The sequence below is a fragment of the Oryzias melastigma genome, linkage group LG23 (assembly GCF_002922805.2).
Source record: "Oryzias melastigma strain HK-1 linkage group LG23, ASM292280v2, whole genome shotgun sequence".
NCBI lineage: Eukaryota > Metazoa > Chordata > Actinopteri > Beloniformes > Adrianichthyidae > Oryzias > Oryzias melastigma.
Genome location: NC_050534.1, coordinates 17,808,001 through 17,820,078, shown reverse-complemented (window position 1 = coordinate 17,820,078; position 12,078 = coordinate 17,808,001). Strand labels below are relative to the sequence as shown.

The 12,078-nt window shown below is 35.3% G+C and overlaps 1 protein-coding gene and 2 non-coding genes across 3 annotated transcripts; all 3 read left to right on the top strand.

Annotated features, from left to right (window-relative positions):
- rps16 (ribosomal protein S16) lies at window positions 1-2,528 on the top strand (the record flags this gene model as incomplete). Its single annotated transcript, XM_024284904.1, is given in 6 exon segments — window positions 1-74; window positions 166-217; window positions 653-754; window positions 1,073-1,169; window positions 1,247-1,294; window positions 2,344-2,528. Coding segments are annotated over 5 exon segments (441 nt in total). The 3' UTR covers window positions 2,490-2,528.
- Window positions 2,529-11,558: 9,030 nt separating this feature from the next.
- On the top strand, window positions 11,559-11,641 carry trnal-uaa. Its single transcript has one exon. It is a non-coding gene; the product is annotated as a tRNA-Leu (tRNA).
- Window positions 11,642-11,841: 200 nt separating this feature from the next.
- trnal-uaa lies at window positions 11,842-11,924 on the top strand. Its single transcript has one exon. It is a non-coding gene; the product is annotated as a tRNA-Leu (tRNA).
- The last annotated feature ends 154 nt before the right edge of the window (window positions 11,925-12,078 follow it).

Here is a 12,078-nt window from a genome sequence, read left to right as displayed (position 1 = left end):
TGCCGTAAACCACCCCTGATTCTCGGCGTGTGAAACCCCGTCGGCCTCTTCCTGCGGCATCCTAGTGGAAGGCGGTGTGTTTCAGAGACAGATCCGACAAAAATCACACTAAAAATGCCCTTATAGCGTTTCCTAACTATAAATTTTGCTTTCTGTGTATTTCAGAAACATGCCAGCTAAAGGTCCTCTGCAGTCTGTCCAGGTGTTTGGACGTAAAGTAAGTACAAGTGTGAAGTTTATTACACGTGTGATGTCGCTGGCTCAGCTTCCATGCTAGCGGATGCTAGCTAAGGTTGCTAACGCGAGAGGATATAGCTATAAATATTAAGTTTGTGTAATTATTTAGCTTAAATGTTACGTTTGAATGAACCAGTCGAACTAAAAACGATCCTGTTTATGATGTTTTAATAATGTCCATGTGTTTTGTTTAGGTAGGTAGCAGTCAGTGTAGCCTAACTTTAGCTAAATGCTAATTAGCTCTACCCAAAATAGATGTTTTAATATTAAATTTAATGGATTTCTCCTCACATTTGGCATAATTCTACAACTAAATAGCAATTAGTTGTTAATTTTACTTCAAGTAATATGATTTGACCTTTATATGTTGTCAAAAATTAATTTTAGGGGTAATTAATCATATTATTTCCATTAGAAAACCGCTACAGCAGTTGCCCACTGCAAGAGGGGCAATGGCCTGATCAAGGTGAACGGCAGACCCCTGGAGATGGTGGAGCCTGCTACACTTCAGTACAAGGTTTGTGTCCAGATTCCAAATATTTTAGTTTCTGTTAAAGTAGTAAATGGAGTGCTTTTATTTTGAAGAAATACTCCAGGAAGTTTCACTTTTGTTAGCATCTGGATGCTAAAAACTGCAGGATGTTACATGATTATAAAGGTTTTTCCATCACTTGTGTGATTGTAGCCTCATAACATTGAACGTGTTACGAGTTATAGTAGTTGAAATGCCTTCTATGCATTTAAACCAAGATAAAGTGTGTCTTCTATTTTGGTTACGACAAGAATATGCCGTTAAAGTGAGATAAAACACTAACAAACTTGTTGTTCTGATCAGCTTTTGGAGCCAGTTCTGTTGTTGGGAAAGGAGCGTTTTGCTGGAGTTGACATCAGAGTCAGAGTGAAGGGCGGTGGTCATGTCGCACAAATCTACGGTAAGACCAAAACAAGACATGAAACGTCAGCCTCTTGATTCTGGAACAGTTTGACTTTGATTTTTGTGTTTTTACAGCCATCCGCCAGGCCATCTCCAAGGCTCTGGTTGCATACTACCAGAAGTGTAAGTTTGAAGTTTTATTCTGTAAAGCAAACATCAAAAATGTCATATTTAACTAAAGTTTCTTACATTTGAGTGATTTAAATGTGAAGGGTCCATTGATGTTTCTTATAAAACAGAAAGACGTTTGTTTACACAAATTTTTCTTATTTAAAACCTAAACTATTTTAGATTTCAGGGTTATGATGATTGACTGGCAGACTTTTTTTCTTAAACAGACAACTCTACATTCAGGTTTTTATGTTCCTGGAGCTAAAAAAAACTAAAAAGAAAAACACTAAATCTGGAACGGATAATGTTGGTTATCAACATTAAAGCTTTAAACTGTATTTTAGTGGCAAAACAATAAGTTTTGATGTTTTGTCCAGTCTGGATTATGTTTTTTCTATCTACAACTTTTTTTTCATAATTTAAGGACTTAAAAAGCAATTTTATGAACATTGTTCTTTTTTTTATTTAGCATTTTTTTCCTCATAATTGAATGGCTTTATTTCTATCTTTAATCTCGTATTTTCTTAAAATTTTACATCTTTTTTTCTATAATTTTACCATTTTATTTTTACGATTTTCCAACTTTTTTCTCATTATTTTAGGACTTTATTAAAAATAATTTTACGTTTTCTTTCCTCACAATTCAATGTTTTTTTTCATAATTTTGCACATTTCTTCTTGTAATTTTGTGCCTTTTTTCATCATAATTCAATTTATTTTCACATTTTAATCACTTATATCATTTCACCACTTTTTCCTTATTTTATGACTTTTTCTTTATAATTTTACGACTTCTAAAAAATTAGCGAAATTGAAAAACTAAAGAAAAAGACAAAATCTGGAACAGATAATTTTAGTGATCAACATTAAAGCCTAAAAGTGACAAAAATAAGTTTTTATGGTTTCTTTTTTCTATCTACTGACTTATTTTTCAGTGTTTACACAAAATTACTAAAACAAATATGTGAAAATGATTCCATTAAAATCATTCAACATGAAATTTAGAAAAGTACCAACAGTCTTGACCTGAACAAGAAGCTTCAATCATGTTTTTTCTGCAGATGTTGATGAAGCCTCCAAGAAGGAGATCAAAGACATCCTGATCCAGTACGACCGGACCCTGCTGGTCGCTGATCCACGTCGTTGCGAGTCCAAGAAGTTCGGTGGACCTGGAGCTCGTGCCCGCTACCAGAAATCCTACCGTTAATCGCTCTGTACATTTATACAATAAACTGGATGAAAGGCGTGTTTTACTGTCGGTGGTTTCTGTCCTTTTAAATCGTTTATCCCACAATCCTTCAACCATAAGTAGATGTTATACCTGCCACGGAATCAAAGACATTTAGTTTGAAGTATAATCTGATGTAAAAGCTACATTTTTCTGCACATTTAGATTTTTTAAGGGATTTTCCTCCAGATCCGTGTGTCCAGCACTGGTCGCACTAATTTAGAAATATTAAGTTTATTTTTCCTTAAAGATGAACTTAAAACGATCCATTTTCAAAATGAAAGATGCATTTATTTTTTAATTTATATTTTTTATTATTTTGAGGTGAAGATGTAAAAGATTTAGCAAACTGACAGTAAAAACAGACAAATGGTAAAAGTATTTGCCTCAGCAATACACATAAATGAATTAATATCACTTTTTTATTTTGAAAAGATAATTACATAAGGTTACTATTAAGATTTTTAATAAGATTACTGGTAAAAAAATAAATTACTGGACCAATCTCATCTCATTTTTCCTTGTATCCTTTGGTGTAATTGATTCTTTTTGCCACTAGATGGTGCTGTTTAGCTTAATTTGATTTTCAAAAAGGATTGGGACACATTTTCCTCTAAAAATAATAGCTATATAGAATTTATCTGACTTTTTTTTATGCTTGGAACATTATTGAGTAGCTGAAACATTAAAATTAACCCTGAAAATGAAAAGAAAATAGAAATAGTTCCAGTTTTTCCCTTCAAGCTACTCTGCTCTGCTGTTTTTCTCACATTTTACATCTGTACCGTTCTGTTCTGATGATGTTCCAGCATGAATACAATTGAGATTGAAGCTCTGCTATGAAAACATCCACTACTGTTCGACTAATTACCCTAAAACGTTCCCAGGTGTGACGGTTCACGTCCAGTTTGTGTCCTTTCCCGCCACAAACCCCTCCGTCCCACATGACCGCGGTGGGGTGAGCTGAGGCCCAGATGTTGCTGGACGTCTGCATCACCTTTCCCGCCCCCCTGTGGGCGGGGGGGTAAATCAGGCGTGTTTACAGCCCTCCAATAATCATCACAGTGGGGGTCCCACTCCCTGCTGCTGTTTACTGCTGTTTGTTTACTGCTCCTGCCTGTTGCATCACCCTGAAAGCCACAATACCACACCTGTGGAAACGTGTTCCTGCATCATGGAGGAGAGGAAGCTAATGGGGAAAATGCAATAGTTTACAAATTTTCTTTAAATACATTCCCTAAAAAGTTCTTAATTTAGAGAGATAATATATTCCAGATTCTCTGAAGAACTCATATACTGTTATATAAGCTAAACCCTGTAGACGATGACCTTTAACAAACTCCAGAAGATGATCCTCTAATGATGTGATTGCTCATCAGGGTCTGAGAAACTCATTAACTCGTGTAAAAGACTCGGTATCATCCGCTCTTTGACTGGAAATTGATTAAACCTCTCGTAATACTGCTTATAAAACGTCTCAAATATATAAAAAATATCCATTTCCTGTTCTCTGTGTGTTTTAAGGACTTAGGAGTAGCAAGAAAAAAGGATAAAAAGAGAACTTGAATGTTTTAAAAATTATTTTTGATTTAATCCACTCCAAAAAAAAAAAAGAAATATTCAATATTTTTAATTAAATCTTGGTAGTATTAATTATGATCTGTTTGAGGTTTGGTGAGTTTTTTCCTCAAAATATTGTTAGTTTAGGATAAAATAATATTGAAATGAGTTTTTAGGAAAGATTTGTCGCAAATTTGATTCACACATTTTTAATATGGAAGTTTTTTCATAATTTTACAACATCTGTTTATTTTTTGACCATATTTTCATAATTTTACAAGTTTTCTTTATTAATTTATTGCTTAAAACACTTTTTATAATTTTGCAAATTCTATCTCATATTTTATATTTCTTTTTCATTTTTTTCTCATAATTTATTAACTCTATTATTTTGAATGATTTTTATTTCACAGTATTACAACTTTATTCTCATTATTTAACATTCATTTTCTATTTGCTATCAATTTTTAATCTTAAAATTTGACAGCTTTTCTTCTCATACTTTTACAATTTTACTCTCATATATTTCCAACTTGTTTTCTCATTATTTTAGGACTTTAAAAAAATATATCTTGCTACTTTTTTCTCATAATTCAATGACTTTATTTTAATAATTTTATCCAGTAATTCAACACCTATTTTTCTCATAATTTAATTACTTTATTTTACCTATTTTACAACTTTTATCTTATAATTTCACCACTTTTATTTTACAACACATTTCTCATAACTTTTTGATATTTTCTCTATTTTTCTTTATAATTTTACGACTTTTCAAAATTTTACGTCATTTTTCTTTTAATTTTAGAATTTTATTTATTTATTTATTTATTAGTGACTCTATAATTCTCACCATAAAGTTTTGAAAATTAGCCATTTTTTTTTTAGTGAAGTGTTTTTAGGATTTTAAAGAAGGAGCCATTTTGAAAAGAGCCTGTACTGCCTCTAGTGGAATGACGATGCATTGCAGGGCAGAAAACATAAATACAATGTGTATCGAAATGTGTCTTTCAAATGTGATACATGTGGTTATAAAAAAATAGTAGGAAAATGAAGCTAACTGGATCCATAGCTCCAGTCGTCTGTATTATTCCAGCAGAATGAAAAGCAGGTTGTAATCGTGCAGAAGGTTCACTCCTGTGAGGTCAGAGGAAACCACACCAGACGAAGGAGCTGCAGCCTCTGGAAACACCTCAGCAGATCTTCAGCTCCCACAAACATGGAGGTGTTAGGCCGGGATGCATTCGTCACCCCTCACAGTTCATCATCACCTCATGATAAACCAGCTATGCAGAAACGATCAGCAGATTCCTGTCTCCTCTTTACTTCTGCAAAATTTAATGACTACTGCTCTGCGAGTAAACAACAACTGGTGAAAGGTGTCGGCGCTCAGGGGACCGTGGCAGGTAGCGGCAAATGCTGGCCTCATTTCAGAGGAAGTGCAGCCTGGCAAAGCGACGCGCTGCTGTTTGGGCTGAGAGCGGTAATGAGGGCCGAGGTGCTTATCGGCGGCGGCGTCCTTGAGGGCTTCTCAAAGAGCGAGGTTGTGTCTGCATGTGAAGGTGAAGTGGAGTTTTCACCGAATGAGGGAAGCTCAAATTACTCTGTGCTGTTTTACAAAACACTGTCTGAATAAATGTACTTCCACTAATAAGTTTACCATTTTCTAACAAAAAACAGTTATTTTTTTATCCTTAAAATATGTTTCTCATTGCTAAATTAGCATTTAGCATAGTGACATTAGCAGCATTAGCATGACTCAGCTTATTGTTTTTAGCATTGATTCACTTCATTGAATTATACTGTTGCCAAAATTCCAATGTATTAATTAATTTACAAGCATTTAACTCAATATTTAAAGCAGTAAATATTGAAAATTTAAAATATTTTGATATTTATTAGCTTTTTTCAATTTTAGCGGTGCTACTCTTTTGCTAGCATACTCAGCATTTCAAGTTCTTTTTATGATTTTGTATACATGTTTTTTGTTTATTTAGATTAAATTTTTTATTTAAAGCTTTCTATAATTAGCTTAGCAATATTCAGCAAAATGTATCTTTTTATAACACACTTTCTTTTGCTTATTTAACACAAATTCAAGCATGTAAGCATTCAGCACCTTTACAAATATATAGATTTCTTAAGTTAATTTAACATTTAGTAATTTTCTTGGTCGTTTTGTCAGTTAATATAGTCTTTTCTAGATTATTTTGTTCATTTTGTCACATAATTTTTATTTTTAGTAATGCTACTTTATTAAGCTAGTTTAGCACTTAAACTTTATTTTATATTTAGCAATGCAACTTTTTTTTTCATTTGCGTATTAAAAATAACATTTAGTTTAAAGTAAATTTATTATTTTACTTGTAGTTTCATTAGTTTTTCTATTTTTCAACTTTATTATGTTAACTGAGCACAAATTAAAGCATGTTAGCATTTAGTACTTTTACAAATATTTCGTTTTCTTAAGATAATTTAACATTTAGAACTTATTTTGGTCCTTTAATCAGTTAATGTAGTCTTTTCTAGATTATTTAGTATATTTTGTCGCTTTATTTTTATTTTTAGTCATGCTACTTTTTCAAGCTAGTTTAGCACTTACACTTTATTTTATTTTTAGTAATGCTACTTTTTTAAGCTAATGCTACTTCTTTATAATTAAAAATAGTATTTAAAGTTTAATTTTTTATTTTTTTATTTTATTTGTTGTATCATTCATTTTTACATTTTTCAGCTTTATTACATTAACTGGGCATAAATTAAAGCATGTTAGCATTTAGTACTTTTACCATTATTTAGGTTTCTTAAATTAAATTTACATTCAGCACGTTCGTTGGTAGTTTTATCAGCTAATATAGTCTTATCCTGATAATTTTGTACTTTTTTTCCTTTATTTTTATTTTTACTGAAGCTACTTCCTAATGGGCTAGTTTAGCACTTAAACTTTTGTGCAACGTTTTCTTATTTAAAATATTGTTTAGAGTTTTAAGTCAATTGATCCTTTAATTTGCTGTTTTATTATACGCCACAAATCTTCAGGAAAATTGAGCCCAGTGTACTGATAGGATAAAATCATAATCTTTTGTTCTCCTGTTGCCAGGATCATTATCGAAAAGCCCACTTCCTGTCCAGATTCAACAGACTCTCTCTGTCTGACATGAGCAGACACACTCAAGGCTTTCTAGGGGCTTTTTAATGAGCAGATCGTTTAGAAATACACCAGCCAGCTTTGGAAAAGCCTTCTCCTTGGCTCTCTCTTTGAGATAAACAGGAACCTTCAGTCATCACTTCAGAAAGTTTATACTGAAGTGAAAAAGTCTGCATGGAAATCCCGATCCTATTCAAAACCAACATTGTGTCACAATAGCAGCTTTGCAAAGATAAAATATGACAAAGATTTAGTTTTAAAAAATCTTAATGTAAAGAATACCATGTTTATTAAAAGGTGGTGGTTCGGTTCGGTTCCAGTATTTGTTGTATGAACATGAAGGTCCCTCACCAACGAAATGAGAATAGTCAACTTCCTGCTGGAGGAAGAAGAAGAATAAAATAAAAGGTCCGTGGTACAAGCTATGGATGTGAGGACATCACAGGGGATCAGTGCAGACGATGGTTAAGACATTCACATCGTTTCTTAGCTTTTTTTATATTACTTAGCTTTATTAATGCCTTTGGGACGGCACTCTTGGAGAAATTATGTTTTCAGCTGCTTACAAAGTATACATAATAAAAATCTCAATGTACACACAAGAATTATATTTACGGTTTTCCAGAAAGTCACACATTTTAAATAATTCATTTCAGTAATTTTTATAGAAAAGATTACACAAAAATATTTTAAAAAACTAGATATGTAGCATTACCTGTGATAGATTAATAGCTGAAGATGCTTAAATTAAAAGCTAATAAAAACAAAAAGCTGATAGCTGAAAATGCTGAAGTTGGTAGCTAGCTAAAATGTTAGCGAAGTGCCAAATTAGCCGAAAAAACTCAACAGGAAAAATGTCTAATTTAGCCAAAAGAGCTAGCATCAAACCAAAATATTAACTAAACTCCAAATTAGCCTAAAAACAGAAAAATGTCTAAATTAGCAAAAACAGCTAACATGTAGCTGAAATATTAGTTAAATGCAAAATTAGCCTAAATAACTGATAAATGTGTAATTTAGCTAAAACAGCTAGCACAAAGCTGAAATATTTGCTAAACTCTAAATTGGCCTAAAAAACTGGAAAAATGTCTAATTTAGCCAAAACAGCTAGCATGTAGCTTAGATATTAGCTAAATGCCAAATTAGCCTAAACAACTGGCATAAAGCTGAAATATTTGCTAAACTCCAAATTATTATAAAAAACTGAAAAAAAACATTTAATTAGCCAAAACAGCTAGCATGTAGCTTAGATTTTAGCTAAATGCCAAATTAGCCTAAATAACTAGAATAATGTCTTATTTAGCCAAAACAGCTAGCATAAAGCGGAAATATTTGCTAAACTCTAAATTAACCTAAAAAACTAAAAAAAGCCAAAATTAGCCAAAACAGCTAGCATGTACCTGAAGTATTAGCAAAATGCCAAATTAGCCTAAATAACTGGTAAAATGTGTAATTTAGCCAAAAGAAGTGACTGAAAGTCACTGTTGATGCCACGAGAGCTGGTCTGAGTATTTCCACTGGGATTTCAACCATCTCTAGAGGTTTACAGAGAATGGTCCGAATAGGAGAAAATATCCAGTGAGCTATTCCTAGGGTGGAAATACCTTGTTGATGCCAGAGGTCAGAAGAGAACGACCAGACTGTTCCAGCTAATAGGAAGACAACAGTAACTCAAATAACCATTGGTCACAACAACCTTGAGGCAGATGGGCTACAGCAGCAGAAGAACACTCCTCTCCAAAACTGGACAGTAGAAGGTAAAACGTTGCCTGGTCTGAGTCTCTATTTCTGCTCCAACGTTCGGATTAAAGGGTCAAAATTTGGCTTCAGCAACATGAAAGCATAGATCCATCATGCCTTGGATCAATGATTCAGGCTGGTGGTGGTGCTGTAATGGTTTTGGGGATATTTTCTTGGCACACTTTGGACCCATTGAGCATTGTTGCAACGCCACAGCCTACCTGACCATGTCCATCCCTTAATGACCACAGGGTTCCATCTTCTGATAGCTACTTCCAGCAGGATAAGGCATCATCTCTCACCAGATCTTAACCCAATAGATCCCCTTTGGGATGTGGTGGAACAGGAGATTGGCATCTCCCTTGGCAACTGTGTGATGCTATCATGTCAATATGGACCTGAGGAATGTTTCCAGTACCTTGTTGAATCTATGTCACTAAGGACTAAGGAGGTCCAACCTGGTACTACCGAGGTGTACCTAATAAAGTGTCCAATGACTGTATATACATGTCTTCACATATCCATACTCGCATGTAAGTCTTGGATCTAGAAATCTAGACACCTTGTACTTGCAAATACATCAGTGCGTAAACTAGAATCAAATCTCTTCTCTTACAAAGAACGCCATTTTGCACTTTTTAGGAAACTAGAAGTTTTGTGTATCCACAAAGTCGCTGACTCTCAAAGTTTTCTACATCATTAGCAAAGCTCTGCAGATGGTTGGCAGCATGTGCAGCCAAAGTGTGTGTTTTAGCAAGCGCACAAACGCAGTGTTAGAAGTGACAGCTTTGAACCTTCTCTGGGATTTAGTGAAAGAGAAAAAGCAGATTTCTTGATGAAGTCGGATCATTGCTGGGATCATTAGAAGACTTGACTGTACTCTTATCTATGTTGTGTTTTTGTTTACCTCCTCCCTGTTCTAGTTTCATACGTTTGCAGTTCTTAAAGACCGCAGCTGACAGTTGAGACGTCAGGTCTCTTTTTGTTTATTCTACAAGCCCTCAGTTCACTTAACTCCCTCCCCCAGCCTGTTTCCTAAAGTACCCCTCCTGTACCATCGAGGATTGAGAGAGAATATGGAGCTGATGATGGATTCATCTCATCTGTTTCACAAAGAGGCCTTCCTGGCTCTCCTCTCGGCCTGTTTTCGGTCGCTCTGTTAGTCACACTCTGTGCAGCCAGCGTTGACTCATTCTCAACACATTCAACCTAGACTTGAACTAAAGCAGAATTGGTCCCAGTGGGCTCCTGTGGCCGAAACCGTTGTCTCCCATTAAAATCTGCCCGCATAGCCTCACCTCGTTGCGCCACCTCCTCCGCCGTGTTTGTGCAGTAGGCCGCCGTTGAGCCGGGTCACCCCCCCCCCGAGATCTGGGCCGTTGTGCCCGAGCAAAATCACGGGGTCATAGGCTACCTCACACCCTTCAACCTTTACCGCCCCCTCCGACAACCTGCGATGATCCCCCTCCTCTGGGGTCAGTGTGGATCTATTTTTATGAAAACACACAGGAACGCCCACCTCTAGTGCTCCAGCAGGGGGGAGATCATTGGAGGTGAGCTTCCAGACAGCTTTGAAGTATGGAGGTTATCTTTCCTTTTGTCACTCGTGTTTTGCTTTCTCCTAACGTCATGATTAAAGCGGTCTAGACTGTCAGCTGGGAGGAGCCAAGGCTTGCACTGTAATGTCATCCGCAGGTCGATCAGAGAGCATGGAGGCAAGTCTTATCTTTGTTTTGTCTCACTTTTAAAGGAGAAATAGGATCTGTTTTTGTTGTTTAGACTTTAATCAAAAATGCTCAAAAGATTCTTTTTGAAACACAAATTTGAAGCACCTCCTCTGCGTGTTTTTAGTTTCTCTGTCTCATGAGACACACTTTAATTTAGACGACTTTCACACTTAGACGGATGCAGATATCGTTTATTCGGATTACTTTCAGGATCGAAAGTGTTTCTTCAAACAAACTGAGTGGAACAAAAAGAAAAAGATCAGAGATTTAAAAACAGCCAAACATATGACTAACTAACAAGCACAAAAAGTTGGGACATTCGTGTTTGGTCATTTGTTTTCTGAAAAAAATTCTTGGCAAAAAAAAAAGTTATAAACATTTTGAATGTGAGCTGTGTCTATGAAAAGTTCGCCAAAGAACCAGTAATTAATGGTCCACCATGGTCACTCTGGCAGAAGAGTCTCATATGGTACCACTAGTGTGACATGGGGTTGAGACCAGGACACTCTTTCCAAATGTTTTCAGTCCAATAAGTTCAAATGAATGCATTCTTATGTGGGTTCATACCCCACTCTTGGTAGTTATTGTATTCCAGGACTAGGCTCAAACATTAGAATGTGTAAAACGGTGTAATTTCTACCAACATAAAGGTTTTTCAGAAAGTAGATATTGCCCAAGTCACCATTCTACCACCTCCCATATTCATGGTTTCAAGTCATTTTCTTGATAATCTTCAATCATTGCTCATGTCTGATTTAATTCTAAACTTAGACTCAGAAATGAGCTTTGTAAAGATTGTTAATATCCCACTCCTGGTAGTTATCAATTGATGTTTAATTCTACCAATATGAAAGCCAAAACATTTGTTTTCTAACCAGGATGGCCGAGTGGTTAAGGCGTTGGACTTAAGATCCAATGAGCGTATGCTCACGTGGGTTCAAACCCCACTCCTGGTTGTTAGCATGTCACTATGTTCAGGCTCGGGAGTGAGCTTTGTGAAAGATTTCTGTAGAGTAGAACTGGCCCAAACCATCACTCCTCCACCACCATGTTTGACTGCTAATCACTTTTTAACGTAAGAAAATCCTTTTTGTGTCTCTGTTCAAATGGTTTGAGACTAATGAATAATAAACTCTAAATAGAAAGCCATTTTACAACCAGGATGGCCGAGTGGTTAAGGCGTTGGACTTAAGATCCAATGAGTGAATGCTCACGTGGGTTCAAACCCCACTCCTGGTAGTTAATAGCCTTTTCTTATATGTGATTGTTTTCCATGTTTAGAGTCAGAGAGGAAGTTTCTGAAGAAAAGTGTAAATTCTACCAACACGTTTGTCCAAAGAGGGAATAGGTCAAGCTCCAGTGACATCATAAGGTGAACCTTTACGAAAGTCCT